The following is a 25,905-nucleotide window of genomic DNA, read 5'->3' on the forward strand; positions in this document are numbered from 1 at the left end:
CTGTTAATTCCTGCTGTTCAAGGCTATTTGAATCTCTTAATTTAACTATAACGAGCATGGATTTAACGTAACGCATTGCTTGGAAACGTAATAACTTTAACGGAATCAGCAGAAATTAGACAAGAGCTATATGCTATATGCATTATTTTTGTCATTCTACAATTTTTTCCCCCAATAGTTTGGAATATTATTCCTATTTTCTTTTAATCTAATTCATTAGCCTTTCTAAACAGCATTTAAACATACTTTTACTTAATTTAATATAATATGTAGCTAAATTATTCAAAACGCTCAATCTGAACGCTTTAAATAGCATGTGTCGTTTGAGCCAGTAGATAATGTCAGCAATCCTTGAGCTTTATCAGCCACTACTGTATCAAACCCTTTCATGCTGCTCTTGAAATTGAGTTTTAAGGCACAACCTTAGAGATGCCATCCTGATTTCATATTAATTCACTCCAACTGTTAGCACGCAGGGAGCTCTTCCCAGCTGTTTGTCCTGGAGGAGCCCAGGGTGCCCTTTTGATCATTTCAATCTCTCTCTGGTACAATAGTTCTGATTGGCTGAACGAGTAAGAAAAGGGAAAATCTTTAATTAAGCAGATAATCTCTTGTTGGGATGAGAGGAGCTCCATTTCAGAACCCCCTTGGCTCACACATGAGACCCCCAGCCTCTGAATTCTGGATGTAGGTTATATAGAGCTCTTGCAGACCCATCTGCTTTCCAAGGTGAAGAAAAAGTCTGCCAGCCGTCTCTCTCAGGATGTTCATGCATTTGGAGGTTTATTATTACGCTTTCATCCTAATGGCTCACATGAGGTCTTGCTGCAGTTGGTGAGTTCGGCGTTTTATTTTTCCTTTACGCAGGCGATGTTGATGCTAAATTTAGCATATATGTGTATTTATATCGAGCTTTTACATTCTGTGTTTATTTCTGGGTATCTGGATTAAAAAGTCGGGATGCTTTGAGCCTCGTTTCATTGGTTAGACTATTGCAAAAACTGATGAAGAGCGAAACGCTATGTTCTCATTATAAATTTATCAGTTCTCATTACAGGTCAAATTATTATTTTATTATTATTTTTTTTACAAATTTAAATTTATATGCATATATAGGCTACATGTTATAGTCTATAGAAAGCCTATGTGAAACTCCATTCAAAACTTTCATTTTGAGACTGTACATTTAATTTAAAAATGTCCTAATGGTCAGTGATTTATTTGTAATTAGATACAATTATTTTAAAATGTTACGAAATTATGTTTTATCAATGTAATGCTTTACTTGAAATTTCAAGAGGAACAAATACAAGTAATAGGTCAGCTGACTTAATAGCCTGCTCTTTCTTCCAGGTCAGTGAATAATTTCCTGATGACTGGCCCGAAGGTAAGCCAACATCTTTTGATCTGCTTTGCTGATCTTTATCAGGAGAGAGAAACTTAAAAAGTAAAAATGGATGGATTTGGGTAGTTAATGTTTGACGTTGACCCTGTGATCATAATGCAAGCAAGTGGCAAATTAAAAGACTCGCTGCATCACAGGTGCTGTATCTTCTGTGGATTAGGTATTACTTGCTGCTTGGGGTGGACTGGACCATATAGCTTTCACACACTTCAGCTCATTCACAATGTGAATTTGTGAGGACTTTTTACTGAGTGGCAAGGGAAGGGGCCTTTGGTGGGTGGTCATTATTAACAACCCAGCCGCCCGTGAGAGCACTTGTGGTGCTGTCTCTTCTAAACCACTTGAGACATATTAGATTGTATAAACCACAGTTTCACTGCCACATAGACCCTTTTGTTACTTTTTCTGTGCACTTCTGGTTGAACAGCAAAAAAACATTTACCCTGGTATTTTAATAATTAAAACTTTAATATTAATTCTAAAAAATATTTCATTTAATAAATGAATATACAGCAAATATACATTTTACACCACATTGCAACTATAGTGAAACATTTAACCTAATATTTCTAATATTTCTAATTCTAAAATTACTGTAATAGAAGTAATGGTGTCATTTTGGTACTCTTTTTAGCATTATTGTTGTACCAATAAGATAACATTATTTGTTTTTATTTTATATATTTTCAATTTTAACTTTTGCTAAGATGTTAGTATTTTTAGTTTTTTTTAATAATTTTTATTAGTTTTTGTTTTTTGATGTCTACATAGTTTGTATCATTTTTATTTTCGTTTAAGTTATTTGGATACATCAAATGAGAAGATGAGAAAATGATTTTCCTAGAACTAGATGAATTTAAAAAAAAAAATTCTCCAATGTTTTTTAAAATACATTTTTTTTTGTTAATTCAAATAACAAATGTGTTTCTTTGGTTTTAGTTAACCGTAAAAGCCAATTTTAAAACATATGATTTATTAAATGAATATATAGCAAATAAACGTTTTATAATGTAGAACCACAGGGAAACATTTTTTATAGACATGGGGTAATTTTACTGCTTTTTAAATGTTTAAAGATCATCATTTTAAAAATCAACATACAGGTGCATTTTTATATGAACTGTGCATGGTGAGATTTTAATTTTAGTCACTTGATATTGAATGTGTATTTCATCCCAAATCTTTTCGGTGTGGTTTACATTGTTTCAGGCCTACTTGATCTACTCCAGCAGTGTAGCTGCAGGAGCTCAAAGTGGGATTGAAGAGTGCAAGTATCAGTTTGCGTGGGACCGCTGGAACTGCCCGGAGAGGGCTCTTCAGCTCTCCGCCCACAGTGGACTCAGAAGCGGTGAGAACTATGACCTCTGCTGATGCTTGTCTTATTTATATTGTGCTTTCAAGTCTTTCAAAATACACATATTTTAATAGAATAAACGTACCAGAGTGTGTGTTATGTATACTGTGTGTTTAGTGACTCAAAGCCCACCCGTATCAATCACAGATACAGCACTTAAAACGATCCTGTTTAAAGCAGAGAGAAGCATCTCCCAATGTTAATGTGCCTGAAAACACTGCATTCTTGAGTCAATTAAACCTGGTCTGTTAATAGGCAAATAGAAAAGCCACCAAGGGGATATTGTGCACCAGAGTGAGTGAGTGAAATGGACGCCCTCTCAAGTCAAAGGGTGTGGGTCAAAGGTTTGCCTCAGACTCCTTTCATTAGGCATTCCTGAAGTGCCAAAGAGGGGACCTGTCGCAGACCAGTGCCGACCCCAGACTGACAATGTATGAGAGCAGACCAACAGCACTACTCCATGCATACTTTGATGCAGTGGAATAAGAGTCAAAAGCCATCATTACTGAGATTGATGTTAAAGATTTGAGTAAATTATCTAATGAGGAAGAAAATCAATGGTGTTGAGTGTTCGTATTTTAGTAGCCTAGAACCTGATATTTTATAGACAAGATACATAAAATAGCATTTCCACAGCATATTCATTTCAGTGTTGTTTCTGATCACAGCCAACAGAGAGACAGCATTTTTCCATGCCATCAGCTCTGCTGGAGTCATGTATACCCTCACCAGGAATTGCAGCCTCGGTGACTTTGACAACTGTGGATGTGATGACACCAGGAACGGCCAACGAGGTGATAAACTAAATCTCAGCATAGTTGGAAAGTCGGTCAGCATTAAAGGGATATTTTTGGTTAACTATATTTTGTGCATTTTGTAAAGTTATATTCAATTGAACATCTTTATTCCCACGACTCTCTAAAACCTAAAACTAAAACCCTAAAATGACAAGAACATCATTCCAGCTTTCCAGTTTTAACAGAAGAATTAATTTAAATATGTTTATATTATACATTATACAGTTCAAAAGTTTGGTGTCAGTAATATTCTTTCAGGCTGCATTTATAACAGTAAAAATACAGTTAGAATAGTTATATTTATATATATTTTTTATGTTAAATGCAATTTAGTCCTGGGATGGCAAAGCTGAATTTTCAGCAGCAGCATTATTTCAGTCTTCAGTGTCACATGATCCTTCAGAAATCATTCTAATATGCTGATTTGGTGCTTAAGAAACATTTCTTTTTTATTATCAATATTGAAAACAGTTGTGCCGCTTAAAATTCTTGTGGAAATGGTGATACATTTATCTTTCTTTACAGTCACATTTAAACTTTATTTAATTTTTTTGTATAAAATAGGAAATAATTTTATTATCAAACTTTTGAATGGCAATGTACAAGTATAATAACGTATAGTCTAATAACTCCAATATTTGGCTCTATTTTAAGTGCCTTTCCCACAATCCTGCTTTTGGCAAAAGGAAAAGTGCAAATTATTTTTGTGACAATCATTTTTTTTCAATAAATGCTGTCAATATTTAACAAAAGTAATTTCTATAAAAGTATATGCCACATTTACTAATATATATACGCAACAATTCTTGTCATCTCAGGTGGTCAGGGATGGCTATGGGGAGGCTGCAGCGACAATGTTGGATTCGGAGAGGCCATCTCCAAGCAGTTTGTAGATGCACTGGAAACTGGACAGGACGCACGAGCCGCCATGAACCTGCACAACAATGAAGTAGGACGCAAGGTATATGAAGTCATTCAAGTTATTCGGGGGCCTAAAATTGAGGCACGTCCATCGGCCACCAACAGCTCGCGGAGTGGCTTTTGAATCATTTTTCAGTGCTTCTTAATGATAGCTTACCACCCAAGAGTTTCATTCATGGCCCTATAAGCAAGGTGCCACTCGCTCTCCCAATAGAGTGTGCGCTGTACCAGAAGGGCCTATTTACAGCCTGTGAATGTCCTTTATGACGAGGCCTTAACTTGAGATTCTTGGGATCAGTGGTGCAAGCTTAATTAGACGACCTAGGGGTCCGCGCATTGCAAAGGTTCTGTATTCTGTTGCTTCCCAAATAAGTGTTTAGTTTTATTCTTGCAATAAGGATCTTACATTTATGTTGGTCTTTGTTGTACTTGAGAGAGCCACGGGGATCACAGCCATGTGGCTCAAGTGCTCTTTGTTTATCCTGTCTGTGCCCCGTCTGCAGGTTTTGTCAATTCATTGGCACCTGGAGCATCATTGTAACTGAAAAAATGTGAAAGAATTCTTTTTCACTTCCTCCTCAATGGACTTGCCACTGGGTCTGCCTATGACAGAAAACATGTCGACAATGGCTATGCAAAATAAATACACCCCTTTCCTGCACCGAACAATCTAGCTCGATGTGAAACCCTGATTCTGCGTCTTACGCGAGCGAATGAGAAAAGAGGCGTTCCTTTTTAAAAGACAGCTGTTTGTTTCAGCCAAAGTCAGGAATTATTGTACGGCCACCAAAAAAAGAGAAAGCCCAGACTTGAACCTTGAACCTCTCCCTCTTAACTCGTAGTTTCCTTCTGCTTGTTTAAGTGGATGTATAGGGTGCCTATAAGAGCGCATTGTATTTTTCGACTGATGAGTTCAGTCCTGATTAGAATGTTTTGAAACATGAACATTTGCCTCTAGAATGCATGAATGAGTGAGTTCTTTAACACGAGATCCTCTCTTCAACCAGGCAGTGAAAGGAACCATGCAGAGGACGTGCAAGTGCCATGGAGTGTCTGGCAGCTGCACCACTCAGACCTGCTGGCTGCAGTTGCCTGAGTTTCGAGAGGTGGGCAACTACCTAAAGGAGAAATATAACAGAGCCGTGAAGGTGGACCTGTTGCGTGGTGCAGGCAACAGCGCGGCCAGCCGAGGCGCGATCGCCGAGACGTTCAGTTCGATCTCACGCAAAGAGTTGGTGCACTTGGAGGATTCCCCCGACTACTGCTTGGAGAACCGCACTCTGGGCTTGCCGGGAACAGAGGGCCGTGAGTGCTTGAGGAAGGGCAAGAATCTGAGCAAATGGGAGAAGCGGAGCTGCAAGCGGCTTTGTGGAGAGTGTGGTCTGGCTGTGGAGGAACGCAGGGCTGAGACTGTGTCCAGCTGCAACTGTAAATTCCACTGGTGTTGCGCTGTAAAATGCGAGCAGTGCCGCAAAACTGTCACAAAGTACTACTGTGTGAAGAGAACCAAACGGGTCAAGAACGATAGTGCCAGCCGAAGGAAAAGCTATCGGCTGAAAAAGAAGCACTAGAAATGGTATGAACTGTTTGTTACGGTGGTCCAGACATTTTTGTCTCAGAACACACCCTGAACTTGGGAATAAAGTGAGGTCAAAGGTCCATCTGAATGCTTTAATGAACACCTACACTCTTAAAATTAAAAAGGTACTTAATTGGCATCTATGGTTCCATGAAGAACCTTTAACATCCATGGAAACTTTCCATTCCATTTAAAAAAATATATATATATATATTTTTAAGAATGTAGATCTCCATAGCTGTTACTTTGAATGCATTGAATGCTATTCCTATATAAATTTGTAAGATAGCACTGAACACTGCATCTAACTGATATATATAGCACAATAGACTGTAAATAACCTTTTCATTCACCAACAAGGATGTACTTTGATGGATAATTTATTGGAATTATCATTTTTAAAGGGGTTTTGAATTCACTATCAGGCCACTTCTCCAGCTGCCATAAGAATCATTTCTTGCCTACTTTTCCTTGTCTGTTTCCATCCGCTTTAGAATTCTGACAATAGTTTTACTCTGATACTGTATATGAACTGTAAATAAGAGGAAGCACTTTGTATATTGTTAATTTATTGCACAGATACTATAGTGCTGTTTTTCTATGATAGTTTCTTTCTATGTTTCTATGTGTTTTTTTCAATTTCGTAATTAAAGACACCTAATATTATCATCTTTTAAAGCTTTCATTAATTTAAGTTTGAATGCATGTGAATGAGTTTTTTTGTAGTAAAACGTCCTCTGCTAATGTCTTGTGCTTGGAAAAGTAAATGTGCTTTATAATAATGACATTTTAAGTGTTACGGAACAGAAAGACCATATCATAAATCCCAGTCCCACACAGTGTAAAACCAAATGATTTACCTTAGACCGTTGGTCAGACCTAATGATTTCTTTGTCTTTGGCATATATAGCCCTTTTCTTTCTGTATTCTTCAGCTTGATGTCACATAACCCTGGGGCAGAGAGACAATGAGAGAGAGCATTTAATTATAGTCTTCCTTCCTTCACGCCTCTCTCAATTTCTTCTTCACAAATGCCTCCTTTTCTGTCTTAGTAATCCTCAAAGCACTCCCGATGCTTTGCGCTCGGATGTTTCTTTACTGTTTAAGGCTAGTTTAATTAACTTTGTAGAGACAGAGAGAAAACATGAACCAAGTCGCCCCACAAATCATCTAGCATCTAATTTTGTATGCTAATCTCCTTTTTCATGCCGCCATCTCGGGAGAAAAAAAAATGTTGGGAAAACTTCATGTAGCCTGTGTTGGGCTTCCTGTGGATGCTTTATTCCAGGCCCACCTATTTGGCTCTTTTCAGTCCTCTAGGGCCTTCCTTTGCTCGATTTAACAATGAATGGCGAGCTAATCAGCTCCCTCGGAAATGCACTGCTGCTGAAGATGCTAATCCCCCTCTCCTCCTCCTTCAATGGGCTGTCGCCTTCAAAAGGACTTTGGGAAAAGGCTTTGCATGGATTCACACTGTTTGTTGAATAGAAGTTAGTTCAAGTATTGTACCCAAACAAGTAGGGTTTATAAACAAATACTTGCCAGCTACCATCTGATCGGTGAAAGTGCCAGCCCTGCAGTAAAACACAGTGACAAAACTGTGGCCCTTTAAATGTTGACTAAAAAAAAGAAAAACTAATTAAAACTCTATTTATTGGTGATAGCTTGCTCTGCTGAGCCTCTGTGGTTTCATTGAAGCACCTCATTGACATCTTATTTACGAAATCAAGATCAAAAATAAAAACTCCCCTTGACACCTTGCTAATTATGTGGAGATGAAGTGAATTCCTCCTACTTTTCTAATTTAGTTTGTTAGGATAACCAATAAAGGCAGCACATTGTTACAGATATATTAAATAAAAAAAATTCATATTCACATTCAAATTTTACTTTATCTATAAAAATAAATGGTATCAGCATAAAATAACTTAAGAAATGCCCTACAAACAATTCAGACAACATTATTTTTTATGATTGGATCCTTAGAAAGTATAGAGACAAAACTGCATGCATATCATGAACTCAGTTGTTTATCTTTCCTAGCGATGGTATCAAACACAAATAAGGTAATACATCTCAAAAATCCCCAAAGGCATGGTTGAAAAATCAGCCTCGATTGATTCAACCTTAAACCCTACTGCTAAACTTCCATTTGTTGTGTGTTCACATGAATGCAGGGTCGCGATGAAAGGTTGGCCTTGCCATGGATGATTTGCAGTGGGGCATGAGAGTGAGGTGACACACGGGAAGAGAACAAGATTAGACTTTGTCATGTTTGGCATGTCCCGTGTCATCTAGGTTGTCTGATACATGGGAATTCACAGCAGCGAACATTCTTTTAAATTGAATGGTGTATATTCGTAAGCCATTATTAATAAAGATCTGTTAAAAAAAGTATAGTATTTTTTTAATTGAAATACAATATTCAGCTAATACAGTGTTATAAGTTTTTTATTTTGTGTGACTGATGGCCATGTGCTCTCTAAGCACACTTACATGATGAAACAATCCACAGAAGTTGGGAAAATTAAATTTGATTGTTCTGAGAAGCCTTGACTAATAGGATTTATGACTTAAGACATCTAGGGAAAGAACACCAAGAGGTGACTAAGGTCAGCATGGGTGTGAGTGTAGCTGTGGGTGGGAAAGGACTATTTGTCTTCTTCCTTTGACATTCTCTTAGTTTTTTACAGAGCCGAATTCACATGACTTTCAGATGAAAGATACACTCCAAAACATACCTAAAATATTTAAAACAATATAAAGCAGAATTTGTTAGGGCTTACATATTCCTAAAATAGTCAGGTATTTAGACAAGACAAACACAGGTTTTTTTTGTTTTTTTGGGGGGAAAATGAAAAAGAAAAAATTTATTTGTATTAACAGGTGCATTTAAAGAAATATTTGGCACAATAGTTCCATCTGCTGGTGATTACTGCCACTGACACGATCACTAGAATTAGCATTTTTATAGCCTGAGGCTTCCCTCTGTATTTTCCTTTGTGCTTTTATATTGACGATAAAATATTTATAAAGAGCTAAATAAGATCAGTGGTTAACATTACATCTCAACAGGAATGTGCAGCCTCTGTGTTACTATAAAACAAGTTGCTATACTCAGGCTAGGTCAAAACCGATATATTAAGCATGAAATTAAACTCAACGTGCTATGTTTGTATAATAACTCACTGATTATACAAACAAAAGGAGTCAAAAGCAAGGAAAACTCACTAGAAAGAGAAACTGTTATTTAACAAACGTGCATTTCAAGGCGACAAAGAACCATATTTAACCATATTCCTGAAGGTACAGTTCATCTAAATATATATAAAATGTGCCATAGTTTACTCTGAGACATTTTCCAAAATATCCTTTTGTGTTCAACAGGGATCATGAATATCCTTTAATAGGTATTTCGTCCGCCATGTTTTTTTTTTTAATTATATTATAAGGTATCCAGTCTGTGAATCACATTAACTGGATTCAAAGTTTTGGGGTTTATTTCCAAGAGTGCTAGCATATTTAGGCCTGCTGGTGCTTATATTAATGTTCTTCATAATCCACATCATAGTATGGTCTAATATTTTTCACTTAGATGTATTTTGTCTGTAGTTTAATAAAGTGTTTTTGTTCGTGATGAAATAGATACATAAAAATATATACAGGATTGATATAAAACGGTAGCCTACATAACCAGGTAACTCCAATGAATCTACTAGAATATTCTTAGTTATATAAAGGGGCTAAGAATATTCCAGTAGATTCTATATACCACAATCAAGTATGGCCGACCACGAAGCAACCAGTTGTCCAATATCCCCATCTACTGTTCAATCCACACTCTGGCTTTTTCTTTTCCAATAGGTTTGTGTGAACAAGACAGGTATGGTATGTAATTAATCGATTAAGATGTCCAGGACTATGGGACAGTGAGACATTTTAATTTCTTTCTTTATTTTTTTTAAAGGACATAATTACCGAAAAGGCTAAACCATTTTTGTCATACACTGGTCAGTGTAGAAATCTTGGGCTAATTCAATCCATAACACGTCTTTTTTTCACACCAATGGAAAGAAAACATGCAAGATACACATTGAGCCATACAACAAACTCTTCAGTTTTATAAAGGCTTTTGTTTTTACAGGATATCATCATGATTTCTATAACATTTTATTCTTAATAACATTGTGACGTTATTTTACAAAAAAATAAAGAGACTGTGATATTTTGTGATTTATGGAGAGATTAAACATGTTATATATAACATAAACGTGGAATACAAAAGTACTGTCGTAAATATACTGCGAACAATCAACAAGGAAATTATGATGATATTTATTAGGTTATTATGTTTGTGTTGTCTTACCTGATGATCTTTGCTGTGCTAGTGTCTTCCGTTTCACTTCCTATTAATGATTACCCTGTCGGCTATATTTAATTATCAATTGACATATTTGTAAAAGTTTCCTTATTGCTCAAGTACTAATCAATTTATAATCACCGGCATCCAACGGTTTATTGACTTTTATTTTGAAAAGAAAACCCCACTTCCTGTGGGTGTTATGAATTATGAAAACATCGGCAGTGTTTCTGTTTTCACGCTGCTTTTATGACTGCGCTGGTCTCTCCGCTCGTCGGTTCGTGTTTCTGTGGGGTGTGTGAAAGGCCAGGAGCGGATCTCGCTGCTCCCCTCTCAGCTCAACGGCTGTGCCGTTCGCCCTCTTGTGACTTTATTGTGAAGTAAAAGGAATCCTTTGGCGAACTCCGAGGACATGGCAACCGTGACCGTGGCTGGAGCGGACCCAGCAGAGACCGATGGAGCTACCTCCGCCACCGCCTCCACGGATCTACGCGACCCAGGCTGGAATGAATCGCAGCTTCGGCAATATAGTTTTCCAACCCGACAGATACCGCGACTATCTCATAGTGATCCTCGTGCGGAGGTGCTCATCAATAACGAGGTAAGTTATGTTATAACAGATTTATCCTGCAGTGCATTAGAGTGCGACAGACAGATGGGGGAGTGGAGGCTTGTTCGGAGGGGTGCAAGGTGTACTGAATTGAAAGGATGATTCAACCAAACTCAGTAGGCAGTTAAACGCCTTTATCTAACATAAAATCACATAAGTTACGGTGCTGAAATAATTGTTGAAACTTCTTCATGTGTTTTGATAGGAGTTTCTTTCAGTACATCCGATCCCAAAAAGTGGACAAATCTGATAAGTTATAACTTTACATTATTCCTCGGTTACAGCATAACGTTAGATTATTTTGTTACTGCAATGTTAAGTTATGTTTTAAATGTTGAAATTAGTAAGCGGGTCGTTATATATAATTTCTGCATAAAGTGAGGAGTTTACATTATTGCAGTACGATATCGTAAATGTAAATACTAAATAGTGCATTAGCATTTTAGCTAGATTATTTATAAAATGCATTCATATGGTTTAACGAGAGATTAGAAAATTACATTTTTTTAGTGGTTTTACATGACCAAGGGAGGGGTTCCTGCACAAAACAGAAAGGAAAAGTATGAAAAAAAAAAAAATCATATACATGAAAGTATAATGAATGCTTTGCAAACCCCCACACCCCCCCGCCCAAAAAATAAAATAAATAAATAATAAAATAAAACAAAATATAAAACCTCCTGTGGTAATGGGTTATGACGAGTTCAGTCAAAGCACGTTGTTCGTTGTTGTTTTGACGGCTGTCTCGTGCAAACAGTGGCAGGGGGACTAGCTGTTCACGAGTCCGAGTTTGATTTATTTTAGAATGAATGAATTAAAAAGTATTATTAATCATTTAATAAATGTTTATATATATATATATATATATATATATATATATATATATATATATATATATATATATATATATATATATATATATATAAATAGTACTAATTTACATTAAAAGTCTCTGTCGCTGCTTGACGTTTTGTTCCTGTAGCGGTCGTCTAGTGTAGCTTCAACGGAGCACGAGAGCAGTCTGGCCGTGCGCGTGCTGGAACAGTCTACGTTCTTCTAGTCACGTAGCACTTGTCAATTTTTTTTTCATGCTGCAGCATCAATATAATTCTGTGTCAAATAAACACCGATCCTTGGCGGGGTCTCTGCAAGACTTGCACCGTATCTTTGCAGTTCTGTTTAGATTAATATTTAAGCTCTAGTCTAAATATTTGTATCTGAATGCAAACATGAGTGTGGAAGTGTTTGGTGCTACAGGAAACATACAATGAAGTTAAAGGTGACTGTGCTTGCAGAATAATGAAGCGAAACTACCGATGACCCACCCAGAATAGCACTACACTAATCTGTTGTTTTGCAAACTTTTGAAAATTATTTGTTTCCAATATTAATCTTCTAAATACTTAATTTGGTATTTGTTTCTTTTGTAGGAGCCTGTTGTATTAACAGATACCAGTTTAGTATATCCAGCTCTAAAATGGGACATACCCTACTTGCAAGAGAACATTGGAAATGGGGACTTCTCTGTTTACATAGCAGAAAATCATAAATTCTTGTATTATGATGAGAAAAAGATGACAAACTTTCCAGACTTTGTGCCCAAATCTCATCGAATAGAAATGAAGTTTTCTGAATTTGTGGACAAGATGCATCAAACAGAGGAACAAGGTGGAAAAGAAAGGTATGTCAGTGTGATTTGCATTCATGTACCTGATAAACATATTTTAAACTGCTGGCTGAGGTGATTTTTAATTTTTTATTAAAAAAAAAGTGAAGACATTGATTTATGATTCTAAGTTTGCCTGCATTAAAACAAAGATGGTTCCTTTCAGTTTTTTCCACATTCACACTTAAAACACTCTTTTAGTATCAGATAATTGTAATTTGTGTACAGTGTAATTTACCTTGACTATAAAGTTTTGAGCTGTCTATAATGACATGGATGTTAGATGTGCAGTGGAAAAGTGTTGAGATGCGTGAAATCCAATCCAGGAAATAAAATCGCTCCGGTGTGTGACTAAGCAGTTAATTCTGCCAGCTGATGTCTAGGCCACATCTCTGACCTTTTGATACTCTGCTTTGGTGGCATTATCACTGTATCATTTACAATCATCTTGTTTCTGGTTCTAGACCTTTAACTGTTTACCTTAATTAATAAATATTAAGGATATTCAGATAGATATTTACATAATAATATATGAAAATTCATTTTAACATGTAAAATGACATTGCTGTTTAATTTGTAGAGTGTACTTGCAACAAACTCTGAATGATACAGTAGGACAAAAAATAGTGGTGGATTTCCTTGGATTCAATTGGAACTGGATTAACAAACAGCAAGCTAAACGAAACTGGGGACCACTGACTTCAAATTTGCTGCTCATAGGAATGGAAGGTACAGTTTCAGTGCACTTTACTTTTTATCTAAATTATTGTCATTATTAGTTAAAATACAGTTTTGATTGCTTTTTCCCTCTTGAAAATTGCCCCTCGTTGTTTACATTTAAGTTGTTGAGTTGTTGCGGCAACCATCGTCTAATATTTTGTGTTTATCCATTCAAAATGTCACATCAGGCAATGTGACACCAGCGCACTATGATGAGCAGCAGAATTTCTTTGCACAAATCAAAGGACATAAGAGATGTATCCTCTTTCCTCCGGATCAGTTTGACTGCCTCTATCCTTACCCAGTTCATCATCCATGTGACAGACAGAGTCAGGTATTATATGTTTGATAACACTCTATACTAGTGGTTCTCAAATACTGGTGTGAAATTGCGCAAGATGTTTACAGTCTAAAAAATATACATTTAAAATATGTTCAGTATTGGGTTTCTAATACTGTATTGCATAGTCTACATTGTACTTGAACAAAACAGCATGCAAACAAATGCTGGAAATATCAACAACAACAACAAAACTGTAAAATATTACATTAATCTGTTTGAGTCACATTACTTTTTCTACTCATTTGCCATGGTTATGACCGTCAGTGTGGCAAAATGTCGGCAGTGAATACAAAAACATTAAACATAAAAACAGACATGCCAAGTATGATTTATACTAGGCCTTAGAAAATATTTTTAGCACAAAACATTTCACAAAAATGTAATCTTCTGTGCATGGCACTGGTACACTGAAATGGATTGTAGATTGAATGTAAAAAAAAATATTGTTCTTGGTATGAAAAGTTTGAGAACCACTGGCTAAAAATCTTTGTTTTCATACTCTTTACCACTGTAATGATAAAATGTTCTTTAAGTTTTTAATTTTATTTTGCATTGATAGGTTGATTTTGAAAATCCAGATTATGACAAGTTTCCTAATTTAAAAAATGCTGTTGGATATGAGGCTGTTGTGGGACCAGGTGATGTCTTATACATCCCAATGTACTGGTAAGATTGCTTTCAAATACACAGAAAAGATGGATCACAATGATTACTTAAAGATAAAGTGTGTAATTCAGCCAGTCTGCAGCAAATGTGGAGTTTGAGGCAGAACTATCTGTTTGACCAGAAAATGGGAGACGGGAGGATTGCTTAGGAAAACCTGTTAGGAATATTTTAGTAATCCTGTTCAGTAGTGCAGATGTACTCTTCAGTTCCCGTTTAAAAAAAAAAAAAAATTCTTTGATTTCACATACATACCGTACATACACATTTGTAAATTAATAAATGTGGTTTAGTTTCACAAATCTTTCCTAAGTTATATGTTTAAACAGCTTGAAAATATCAGTCAGTGAAGTGTAGACCTGAAGTGACCCAGCTTGTGTTGGCTCTCTCTCAGTTACGTGCCTCGTTCGGCAGGCCTCTGCCTCCATGGGCTGCTGACTTGATTTCAAGCCTGTAAGAGTGACTCAGCCATGAAAGCTTCATCTTCCAGCTCCTTGCTCCCCCTAGTCACTGGAGGGCAAAATGATGCCGACCAGCTGTGTAATTCTACAGTCCATACTTTTTCCTCATGGCTGCCTGAGTGTGAACATCTCTCATCTTCTTTTAACCTAGTGTCACAGAACAGCACAGTTTGAATTAGAGAGCAAACACAAAGTGTTGTACTATTTTACAAATGTTCTCAGAATTTCTTGTATGAATATCTGAACTCTAATTTGGCACATGGACATAGTGGTGCACATTTGTGAAATCATGCTACAAAAATGAAGCTTGTTGCACTATAATTGTTCAAGTATCTGAAAAACTTTCCAAACAGGTTTTCCAAAATGCAGTTTGTGTGTGTAAAGTGCACATCATGTGCTCTGCATGTGACTATATTAAGAGAACAGTCATAGTGGCAGGTGTGGTAAGGAAGTGTGGGGGGGGGGGGTGATTTTAAATGTTTTTCAGTTTAACTTTCCTGCAGGCATGGTGCTCTTATCTAAATTGTCTGTGTCATAAATTCTGATTGAATATTATCATATATAAAAGCTTCATGGGAATTTATTTTTGTGTGTTCATTCATTTTAGAATAGTTTTAAAACTGAGTGAACAGAAATTTTAAGTCAATTATTTAAATAAATAAAATAATTTTTATACTCTAATGTTTAAAGGTTTGGGTCTGATTTAAAAAAAAAAAAAAAAAAAAAAACTTCCTTTAAGGCCGCATTCATTTGATCTTAAAATACAATACAGCTCTTTGAAATATTTGAGCAGTTAAAAAAAAAAAAAAAAAAAAAAAAATATATATATATATATATATATATATATATATATATATATATATATATATATATATATATATTAAAATGTAATTTATTCCTGGGATGGCAATGCTGAATTTTGAGCAGCCATTACTCCATTCTTCATTGTCACATGATCCTTCAGAAATCATTCTTCAGTTATATGCTAATTTGGTGCTCTTACTGTCACATTAGAACAATTAATGTGTGCTTCTGAATAACAGTGACCCTAAACGTTGACCCTAGTGATCATAAATGTTTTAATAAATAATAAATGTTTTATTTTTTACTTTATAAAGGTGGCATCACATAGAGTCCCTGTTAAATGGAGGAGTGACCATCACAGTAAACTTCTGGTACAAGGTATGCTCTTGCAGCACCATCTCATGCACTGTAAACATGATATAAACTTTGCACAAATCAACCAGTATTGTACAAATATTTCCAGGGGGCACCCACTCCAAAGAGGATCGAGTACCCATTGAAAGCTCATCAGAAGGTGGCCATAATGAGGAATATAGAGAAAATGTTAGGAGAGGCCTTGGGGGACCCACATGAGGTACAGAGAAGTAGAACAGTCAATCAAAGCCTTTTCCGTTTTTAGGTCCTCTGATATGAATAATGCATTAAGGAATTCCCTGTGTATTTTAACCTTGACAATAACCTAATTACAAGTATATTTGTGGCTAACCTGCTTTAAACCTGAATAAAATTGTGCATGCCTACATTTGACTGTGACTAGAGCAAAAATGAATAACCTTTTTCCTCTTTCTACTATAATTGTTTTGTATTGGCGGGTCTTAATATGTCCTTATTCGCCCTTTCACAAATAAAGGCCTTACAAATTTCTTAAAGGGGTCATATGATGCTTTATTTAAAGATCATTATTTGGTGTAACAAAATATGTTGACATGCTTTAATGTAAAAAAATAATAATATTTTTTTTAAATACTGTACATTAGTGTAGGTCCTCTATGCCCCGCCTCTCTCAAAAGTGTCATTTTCTAAAAAGTCCCTCCTTCCGACAAGCGCAGTCTGCTCTGATTGGCCAACTGATCCAGTGCATTGTGATTGACCGAGCATCGCAAGCACTCGTCAGAAATGTAATGACCCTTTCCATAAATGCAGGCTTCTTCTTTCAAAATAAATGTAATGACAGTTAATTATGTCCTTAGTTTTACCATCAGTTTAAGCCCAAAAGGGGAACAAAGTTGCATGACAGACACAACGATGAAGCTCGTATGTGTTTGCAGTACACAAGCCATGGACGGTTAAGACAGCTGACTCCACTGTGACCCAGTCCCTAACTGTACTATTGCGTTCCCTCGATTTGCTTAATCGTGCGCGCGATTTAGAAAATCGAGGGAACGAATTAGTAAATTGTGTGCATAATTTATAAATCGAGTGAACGAAATAGTAAATCGAGGGAACGCAATAGTAATCGTGTGCACGTTTTAGTACAGTGAGGGAATGAATTAGTAAATCGGTCACACAATTTTGGCCTACAATTTTTTTAGTTTTTTCCTGCATGTCATGTACGGGGCTCCGTATAAACTAATAACAAAACATACTTAAAGTAGCTTATTGAGAAGCACCAGATTGTAGCTAAGTTAGAATGACTTCCTCTCCTAGGTTCACGAAACGGTCGTCCATAAAATGAGTTGCTGTTCTTGATCTAAGTAACCTAAATGATTCCTAAACGCATCTACTTTCGAAAGGCCAAATAAAGTGTTTTTGCTTTCACCTAGATACACACAGCATCTCCCTGAAATGACTGCTTCAACACTAACTGCGGTTACTGAAACCACGACTTTCTTGCGTGAACATTTGGGCGGCATTACACAAATATTTCCACATAGTAACTTAGACATGGTGGAGCATGTTTGAATGAGCCATTTTAGGAGGGCATGGCAAAGTCTTAACTTTGATAACCAATATCTCTTTGGATTTGAGAATTTAGTCTTTGCAACTTTATAGATCTTATTTATGCACCAAGAGCTTGTAACACTCCAAAGAGAAAGGAAAAATTTAAATCTCATCATATGACCCCTTTAAATCAGAGCAGATAATTTTTAATTCATGAAGTCATTACTTGCAGATATTCTCTACTCCACCCCAAAATGATTTTTTTTTCATCAGTCACTTACCCCCATGTTGTTCCAAACCCGTAAAAGCTTTGTTTGTCTTCGGAACACAATTTAAGATATTTTTGATGATAACCAGGAGGCTTGAGACTGTACCATTGACTGCCAAGTAAATTACACTCACAAGGTTTTAGCAAATATAAGTTATTTAGTTATTTCCATATTCTAATGGTTGGGAACTGAGTTTTTTAAAGCAATTTTTTGGATTAATGAATTAAAATGTGTTTGGAGTTATATTGTTCAGACTTTGCAGTGTTGCTATTAATACAAAACAATGTTTTCTCCTGAGACATTTTTATGAGCAAAGCATGATGACAGTTTGTGTTTCCTTTAACTTATTCCTTGAATTTTATTTACTATAATTAAAATAGTAACCAACTGTATAAAAGCTGCTTAAACCATGAAAGAATACATTTAATATGATTGTTGTATGTTTTCCACAGGTTGGTCCATTGCTGAACATGATGATCAAAGGCAGATATGACCATGGACTGAGTTAATGGCCTGAGCTGAACCCTCTTTAGTGTGCTGCTAAGACGGTCTGTTTATACGTGTGTGTGGATATGAGTATGTGCCTGTGTGTACATTCAGACTGTTGAAATGCCAGTGCATGGCAGTATTTTGGCAGTATAAAGACTTTTGCCTTTTGTCTGCTTTCATTTACTGGACCCATTATAGCTCGTTCTATGTTGGTGTAAGGAGAAAACCACTGATGAGAAATCTTGAGTTGATCTCTCCTTAAAAAAGTCTTCATATGTGTGTGTAAAATTCATATGTGTGCTGCATTATGTGCTAAAATAGACTAATGCATTAGCAGAGCCTGTAAAGTACTTTTACACCACCCAGAGCGCCTGTTTTCAGGTTTTGTCCCATGTTGGGACAAAGAAGGTGCCATATGTCATGATTAAACACCTGTGGTTCAGTGTCCACTCAGTGAAACTGGCAGAGTGCCTTGAGCATATCCACAGAGGATGATTTACAACTTGAAACCTACCATCGGCTCATTGACAGTTTTAAACTGTTGATACTATCATGATTCAATGTTTTGTGTTTGCTTTCAAATTCTCATGGGTTAACAGTGTTTCTGTTAGGATAGAGGTAATGCAGAATACAATGGTCAGCCACAATGTTTTTAAAACAGAAAGGATTTATTATCCTTTTGTAGGTGACTCACTGAATTAAAATTGGCTTGTATGCATTTGTAATTACAATAATTTGAAAACATTATTATGATTTTTTTTTTTTTTTTTGCTTAGCTGTTTTAAGTTTCTTGGTGTTATTTTACAGTGTAACATTATTTGGTACCGTTTCTGTAAGGACTGTAATTCAGAACAAACTACTCTTGTCTCCATGAATTGAAAGGAAATAAAAGATTTTGAATGGTTTGGTCTAAAGTTAAGCTTTTGAAAAAACTTTTTTTTTTTATCATGTTAATGAAATTTTGTTGTTGTTAAGATGTGTGCATTTAAGATAAAAAAAAATGTGTGTGCTAAAAGTTAAAATTGAGATTACCTACACTTGTTTGGGGTCAGTAAAAAAAAAAAAAAAAAAAAAAAAAAAGATTATGTTCTCTATCATGTTAGACAAGGCTGCATTTATTTGATTGTATCTGTAATATTACAAAACCTTGATACATTTTTTTTTCTTCAGGATTCTTTGAATAGAAAGCTCAAAGGCATCCATTTGACAGATATTTTGTAACATAAATATTTTCACTGACACTTTTTTTTCTGAGAAGAAAGCAAACTCAAATGGTCACTTTCAAGTTTTTAAATATATACAAAATATACAGTGTATACATGTTTAAAAGTTTTCTTCATTACATAACCTATTGGTATATCATGGACATCAGCTGATTTTATATTTTGCCAAAATACCAAACAGTGTACCAACAATAATAGTAGTCATTTATCTTGTATAATGCCATTTGAGGAATTTTGAGTTGATCTCTCCTTAAAAAATCTTTCGTATGTGTGCTGGATTATATGCTAAAATATTACCGTATCATCACAGACATGAAATAAATAACTGGGAATTTTGTCTTGTTACAAACATTTAAAATTCTTAGAAAAATTACACAGGAATATAACATTTTTATAAGATATTTGGAAGTGTTTGGCCTTTCATAAACATGTCTTTTGTATATTGAATTATTTAACAGGAGTTTTAGAGTTGCTTCAGAGCATGAACTATGATGTGTAAAAGTGTAAGAGAACAATACGTTAGTTCAATGGCTTTTTTTTTTTTTTTTTTACAATATGTAATGGTAGTGTCTGGTGTCCCCAGAATTTGAAATTTCAGCTCAAAATACCCCACAGATCATTCATCATAACATTTGGAAAAAGCCTAAATGCGCTGTTTTCGTGCATCTATTTAAATGCAAATGTATCATGCGTTTTATACCATATTAGTTTAAACTTCTATTATATGAATTTCTGAGAGCACACATCTGAAGCACGTGCACAGAAGCGGCTGTCACAGTAAGTACTAAACTTAAGTTCTCTTTCACGTCTTATTGCGCTTAAACTGTCAAATAACACACAAGTTACATTAACAGTCTGCTAAGTTACTCAAGTCAGATTTTCATGGTATTTCACCTTTAAACACAACATCATGCTCTTTTGTGTACATAAATATAGAAAATCCATATTCAAACCAGTTTTAAAAAGTTTAAAAGTATTTCACTGAGTAAGACACAACATTAATAAAACATTCATTCTTTACTGGTTACTCTCAAAAAACAATCAGTTTTTGAAAAATAATGTTTATATATTCGAATCTAATCACTGCACTTCAGTTTTAGGGCCACTGTGGAGTAATTGACAGCTGATACTGCAATTCTATGACAAGGACAACATGGTTTACATGTAAACTGAATACATCAAGCACAAACTCTGTCAAATACTGGTGTAATATGGAAATGACAATACAACTGTTAACAGTGAACACAAATCCATTTCGCACATCCATTACGAAAACTATGCAACTGCACAATATAGACTAACTAACTCTAGCTAATATTCAGATGAAGTTTTGGTCTATTCAAAGCTTGTCCAGTGTATATGAGGTGCTGAATCCCAAATTAACAGGCAGACCTTGTTTGTGAACTGCAACTAAACTCAACTGTCAAACACACCCTGCTATTCTTTAGTCTCTGTAGGAATATTACTCTCTGTATGGAGTCTTTTTACTTCTGTATATGCAGATAAACACAGAGTGCAAAATACAAACGCTGATGTTCAACTGTTTCCTGCTACCGAAAACAAGCTAAATTGATTGATTTTAGAACAAAACAACCACTTAGCGGAACAATTCAACAACTTTCAGTAAAATGATCTGTAAAACAGGGTTAGGCTGTTAACACCTTCATGTTTCAAAAAGTAGTTAAAAAAATAAATACAGTAACGTATAAGGGCTCCAAAAAAGAGACCTGCTGGGAGATTACACAGAACAGCAAATGAATTAAGACATCAAAACTCCCAAGAAACAAAACCTCCAGCACAATGTATGTAAATGGACACACATTTGGACTGAGATACATTCAAATAAAAACTAAATCATTTGTTTCCAGTCAGATAACCAGACACAGATTTCAAAAACAAAGAGGGTTGACTTTGAATGGTCCAGCAAGAAGATTCCTGACATCAATGAAAGCGATATTTGCGTGCTGGTTTGAGACTAACGTAAGTCTTCTTCATGTCATCCGGTTCTTCTTTCTTGACTAGGTGGTATCGCTCTCCCTTTGTGGTGACCACCTGACTGCCATGATAGCGCACCAGTTTCTTAGGAGCCTGCAGAGGATCATACAGGAAGTGGAAAGAATTAATATCCACATAATTACATTACATTTAGTCATTTAGCAGACGCTTTTATCCAAACGAGGACAATGGAAGCAATCAAAATCAACAAAAGAACAATGATATACAAGTGCTATAACAAGTATCAGTTATCATAACGCAGTACACATAGCAAGGGCTTTTAAATAATATAATAAATTAAAAGAAAACAGACAGAATAGGAAAAAGAATTGACAAATAAATCCATTGATGTATATACAATACGTACATCTTTTGGAGTGACTGGTCTGTGCACTTTCTTGTCTTCTTCATTATCAACCAGCATGTACCTGCGGTTTCAAAACATTTGATTAGACATTTTTTGCAACTTTCAGTGACATCCAACATAACAAGTTTGTGAAATAATTGAAAAGAATTTGAGATCAAGATGACAACTCACTTTTCTAAAATGCTTGCTTTAAGTTTCTGATCAACTTCAGCAGAAACAGTCTTCCCTTGGTTTGCCTAAAAATATAAAATGTTTGGGGCATCATTGTAATTTTTGTATTACTATTATAGTATTATTTAATATTTTGAGTATCCTAATATTTTATATGATCAGTTTTTATTGTAGTTTTAGTTTTACATTTTTTTCTTTTTAGCTTCAATTTATTAATTTTTTTACTTATTTTTTTACTTTTTGCAAATATATGAAAGATTTTTTTATTTTAAAATTTTCCATCTTAAATTTAAAAAAAATTTTCAGCTTCATTTCAATTAACAAAAGTTGTTTTTAACAGTTTTACCAACACGAAACTGATCTGCAACAAAATATCACTATATTATCTTTAAAATATAAAAACCATTAATCTTGAATAACAGTTAAAGAAATAAAAGGCAAAAATCCTAATTATAGACCCTTCTATAATTAAGATTTAAGAAATTAAATAACTTTAGTAAAAGGAGCTACAAATGAACTTACATCGAGAGACGTTGGGCACTTAAGCTGGACATCTCCCTCAATAATAAGACGAACAGCTTCTTCCATGTCTCCTTTAGCAATAGACAGCGCACTTCTGGCCTCTGTCACACTGCATTTAGGAAACATCTCAAGAAGATGTTGCTCCTGTGTGTCCCACGATGATTCACTAACCTGAAAACACATTCCCATACACATATTCATTTGCAAACAGCTTGCCAGCAACTGGTACATGTGAATGTACTTGAAAGCCCAATACCTGAGCTGTGGCTCCCTCTGCTTGTAATGTGAGGTTTTGTGTCTTTTCTCTTGAATCTCCGTGGGTAAATGAAGGGCTTTCTGAGAGGGAAATGTTACCTTCTTCTATTTTCATCTCTTCAGATTCTTAAACACAGACACAAATCACATTTCAGATTAGTGGACATTTTCCTGTTTCTTCACATAAGTACCTTTGTGCTATGCACCTGCTAATAGGTTCGCAATGGGCCAGGTTTTTTTTTTGGTTGATTTTCTTTTTATGACAAAACTGAATGTAACCAATATAATCTAATAAAAAATGCAACATCTGTCATTAAAGGAAAATTACCTGTGTCTCGGGCTGAGGCCAACTTTGATGCCAGATTAAACATCATCTCACAAACTTTGACACTGTAAGAAAAAAATATACATTTATACCAGCAGTCAAAAAACATGAAAATATTACAGAGTATTAATATAATAGTAAATCTCAGAAATATTAAACTTGCATGAAATATGCCCACAGCTACCTGTCAATATCTGAAAAACCAGGAATGTATGCTTCCAACATTTCAACGAACACCTCGACATCGAAGTTTTCCTCCACACTTTCTTGAGATCCCAAATCCTCCAGCACCCCGGTGATGTAGGACAAAATCACATCATCTAGAGTACTGATAAAAAATAAAAAATAACACGTCATTGGTATATTTTAATGGTTGACGAGAACAAATAACCTTAATTAAAGGTATGACACGCCCTCACCTCAGATCCGCATGAGGAATATATGACAAAATGAAGTCGTACAGCGCGTCGTGGATTATTTTTTGAAGATCCATCCTACATGCAGTCGAATCAAAAAAAGAAGCAACGACAACTTGTTAGAGAACCATACGAGTTTTAAGGTATAAAAAAACACAAAAACGACATTACTTTGGCAGCGTGTTGGAGATTGTGATCAATATGCGAGTAACTTGGACACCTCGAATTGAAGGTTAAACAAACAAGAGTCTGCACATTTTTTGCAAAAAGTTGCAACAAACTACTTTATTATGCAAGGCCCATTAGTCCAAAAACAGATCGTTTTGCGGGCTTCGACATGGATGCATACTGAGTGCACAGATTTTTTATTACTAAATCATTTTATTTAATGTGTTTGAAAACATGTTTGCAAAACGGCAGCATTTGCACGCGATCTCTACAAAATGTTTTAGTGTATAATCATACAGTTGCACAGACAATCTTATGCTTAACATAAACAAACACGGTGGACAAATTATATGCATTCATCCGCTGTCAAATAAAAGCATTAGTTAAAAAGACATCATGGTTTGTTTATCTGTGCTCAGTTGGGTAGCCGATGGCTAACTAGCATAGTCCTATAACATGCGCAAAGGCCTTTAGATGTTCGTCTCACCTTTGGATCAAAGCGCACAGCTAAAAGAATACAAAGAAGAATAAAAAAAAAAAAATCAGCTCGTAAAAACTGATAACTTGTGTTGGCAAGCTGGCAATAAATCGTAAAATATATAGCTAATCCATTAGCCCTGCGCGCGGTCGCTGAGGTTCAAAACCTTTGACGTCACGTCCGCTTTAATGTAAACACACCCTCGTGTCACTGTTTTGATTGCATTTACAGAGCTGAGCAAACGCATTATACTCCCTTTATTGCCTATTCTGATGTATAATTCTGTTTATTTAGCATTTAATGTATAGAGCTGTGCCATAGCGCGGATTTACGCTTGGAGTTCAAATGTTTAATGTGACTCTACCAGATGATGCCTTACTTGATTATGACTGCTATGATTACTGAGTCTTAGTTGTGATATTTTAGTAGAACATTTGTTTCAGGTCATCTTCTGATTCACAAACAAAGACCAAAGTATAGCACCCATAGCAAACAATTTTTTGTCAACTAATTGCAAGTAGATTGAACAATATTTTGCATAAGGATACATAGTAATTTTAGGTTAAGCATCAGAAAACAATTAAAATGGTCATTGTTTTATTTCTACATTTGTCTCTTAACAATTGAATATAGTAATAAATATATTTGATGAATATTTTTTGTAATAATAGGCCTAATAATAATAATTATAAAACATACTACATACCTTACATAATAAAAAAATATTTTAAATGAAGAAATACATTTAACAATAAACCTATACATTATAAATATTTTATTTACAAATAAACACTCATTTATTTGCTACCATACCTACTAATATAATAATATTAATAATCATATTATTTTCATGATCATTATTGTGCATAAACTATTAGAAATAGTTTATTTTTATTTACATTGGTTTTTATTGCTGGCACAAAGAACTGCTACTATAATAATCATTTTATATATGTCATTAGATTTTTTCTTTTGGTTGTACATTGCAAATTATTTTTATTTATGTTTTCTGTTTTGACCTCTTTAGGCCAAAATTCTATGGGTTTCACACTTGAGAATGAGTAGCTGTTATGTGAATTGGGAAATTTATGCAAATAATACACTGAACTAGTTACTTTACCTGTAAACGCAGTTGTTTTCTGTTGGATTTGATCAAGCCAAGGATGCCACTTATCATTAGACCCATTAAGAATATATATATATAAAAATCAAAATGTCTGTTGTTGATCTGCCTCCAATAACTGGTGCTGTCTGTAGTGTTTTACTGATCTTTTATAAGGCCCTTCCTCACATACGTCAGCATCTGTTAGTGCACATATAAGGGGTAAAGAGAGCTCCAGTGTTATTACACTAGTGTATGCTGTCACGCCTCCTGATTACAAATTGGTTTCATAGATGTTTAGCACTGCATAATTAATGCTTCATCACGCGTGAGTGTTTTATCCAGCTGCACTGTTTCATTATTAGCACGGGAAATACAGTACATGAGGCTGATAATGAGTCTAGGAGAAGACGTCTCATGTTGGCTGGACTCTGTTTAACCCTCTTGGGTTAGTGGCATGTAGAATTCTCTTACAAACTGAATGCATGAAAAAAAACTTCCCTATTCTTTATATACACAGTGGATATATAATAAGAATATGGCAGTGTGTTCTTTTAGACC

At 35.2% G+C, this 25,905-nt stretch overlaps 3 protein-coding genes and 1 long non-coding RNA gene across 5 annotated transcripts; 2 read left to right on the top strand and 2 right to left on the bottom strand.

Annotated features, from left to right (window-relative positions):
* The first annotated feature begins 225 nt into the window (after positions 1 to 225).
* Positions 226 to 6,889, top strand: wnt8b (wingless-type MMTV integration site family, member 8b). The gene is made up of 6 exons (XM_026261528.1): positions 226 to 834; positions 1,354 to 1,387; positions 2,615 to 2,753; positions 3,428 to 3,553; positions 4,375 to 4,517; positions 5,485 to 6,889. The coding sequence occupies exons 1-6, from the start codon at positions 764 to 766 to the stop codon at positions 6,046 to 6,048; spliced, it is 1,077 nt and encodes a 358-aa protein (XP_026117313.1). The 5' UTR covers positions 226 to 763; the 3' UTR covers positions 6,049 to 6,889.
* On the bottom strand, positions 4,354 to 10,561 carry LOC113096120 (uncharacterized). The gene is made up of 3 exons (XR_003288464.1): positions 10,423 to 10,561; positions 6,917 to 7,007; positions 4,354 to 4,490 (listed from the first exon to the last, which is right to left on the bottom strand). It is a non-coding gene; the product is annotated as an uncharacterized LOC113096120 (long non-coding RNA).
* A 101-nt stretch (positions 10,562 to 10,662) lies between these two features.
* hif1an (hypoxia inducible factor 1 subunit alpha inhibitor) lies at positions 10,663 to 19,241 on the top strand. Of its 2 annotated transcripts, none has more exons than XM_026261529.1 (8): positions 10,663 to 11,017; positions 12,457 to 12,707; positions 13,273 to 13,421; positions 13,601 to 13,746; positions 14,315 to 14,421; positions 15,998 to 16,061; positions 16,147 to 16,257; positions 18,286 to 19,241. In XM_026261529.1, exons 1-8 carry the CDS (start codon positions 10,829 to 10,831, stop codon positions 18,340 to 18,342), a joined length of 1,074 nt encoding a protein of 357 aa, XP_026117314.1. In that variant the 5' UTR covers positions 10,663 to 10,828; the 3' UTR covers positions 18,343 to 19,241. The 2 variants fall into 2 exon arrangements, with proteins under 2 accessions (XP_026117314.1, XP_026117316.1); XM_026261531.1 differs by lacking the exon at positions 10,663 to 11,017 and adding an exon at positions 12,139 to 12,305.
* A 1,536-nt stretch (positions 19,242 to 20,777) lies between these two features.
* On the bottom strand, positions 20,778 to 24,434 carry cuedc2 (CUE domain containing 2). The gene is made up of 9 exons (XM_026261532.1): positions 24,252 to 24,434; positions 23,600 to 23,674; positions 23,365 to 23,508; positions 23,184 to 23,245; positions 22,857 to 22,981; positions 22,601 to 22,771; positions 22,079 to 22,143; positions 21,908 to 21,968; positions 20,778 to 21,633 (listed from the first exon to the last, which is right to left on the bottom strand). Exons 2-9 carry the CDS (start codon positions 23,671 to 23,673, stop codon positions 21,487 to 21,489), a joined length of 849 nt encoding a protein of 282 aa, XP_026117317.1. The 5' UTR covers position 23,674; positions 24,252 to 24,434; the 3' UTR covers positions 20,778 to 21,486.
* Positions 24,435 to 25,905: the final 1,471 nt, after the last annotated feature.

This window comes from Carassius auratus, unplaced genomic scaffold (assembly GCF_003368295.1).
Source record: "Carassius auratus strain Wakin unplaced genomic scaffold, ASM336829v1 scaf_tig00215878, whole genome shotgun sequence".
In the NCBI taxonomy this organism is placed as follows: domain Eukaryota; kingdom Metazoa; phylum Chordata; class Actinopteri; order Cypriniformes; family Cyprinidae; genus Carassius; species Carassius auratus.

Bases quoted from the DNA above. Each gene is read 5' to 3' on its own strand.
- cuedc2 (XM_026261532.1), bottom strand. From the start codon at position 23,673: ATGGATCTTCAAAAAATAATCCACGACGCGCTGTACGACTTCATTTTG. The intron at 23,509-23,599 runs GTGAGGGCGTGT...ATTTTTTATCAG, and splicing joins ATTCCTCATGCGGATCTGAG to TACTCTAGATGATGTGATTT. The intron at 21,969-22,078 runs GTGAGTTGTCAT...TTGAAACCGCAG, and splicing joins AAAGCAAGCATTTTAGAAAA to GTACATGCTGGTTGATAATG.
- hif1an (XM_026261529.1), top strand. From the start codon at position 10,829: ATGGCAACCGTGACCGTGGCTGGAGCGGACCCAGCAGAGACCGATGGA. The intron at 12,708-13,272 runs GTATGTCAGTGT...TTTAATTTGTAG, and splicing joins GAACAAGGTGGAAAAGAAAG to AGTGTACTTGCAACAAACTC. The intron at 16,258-18,285 runs GTACAGAGAAGT...TGTTTTCCACAG, and splicing joins CCTTGGGGGACCCACATGAG to GTTGGTCCATTGCTGAACAT.
- wnt8b (XM_026261528.1), top strand. From the start codon at position 764: ATGTTCATGCATTTGGAGGTTTATTATTACGCTTTCATCCTAATGGCT. The intron at 835-1,353 runs GTGAGTTCGGCG...TCTTTCTTCCAG, and splicing joins ATGAGGTCTTGCTGCAGTTG to GTCAGTGAATAATTTCCTGA. The intron at 4,518-5,484 runs GTATATGAAGTC...CTCTTCAACCAG, and splicing joins ACAATGAAGTAGGACGCAAG to GCAGTGAAAGGAACCATGCA.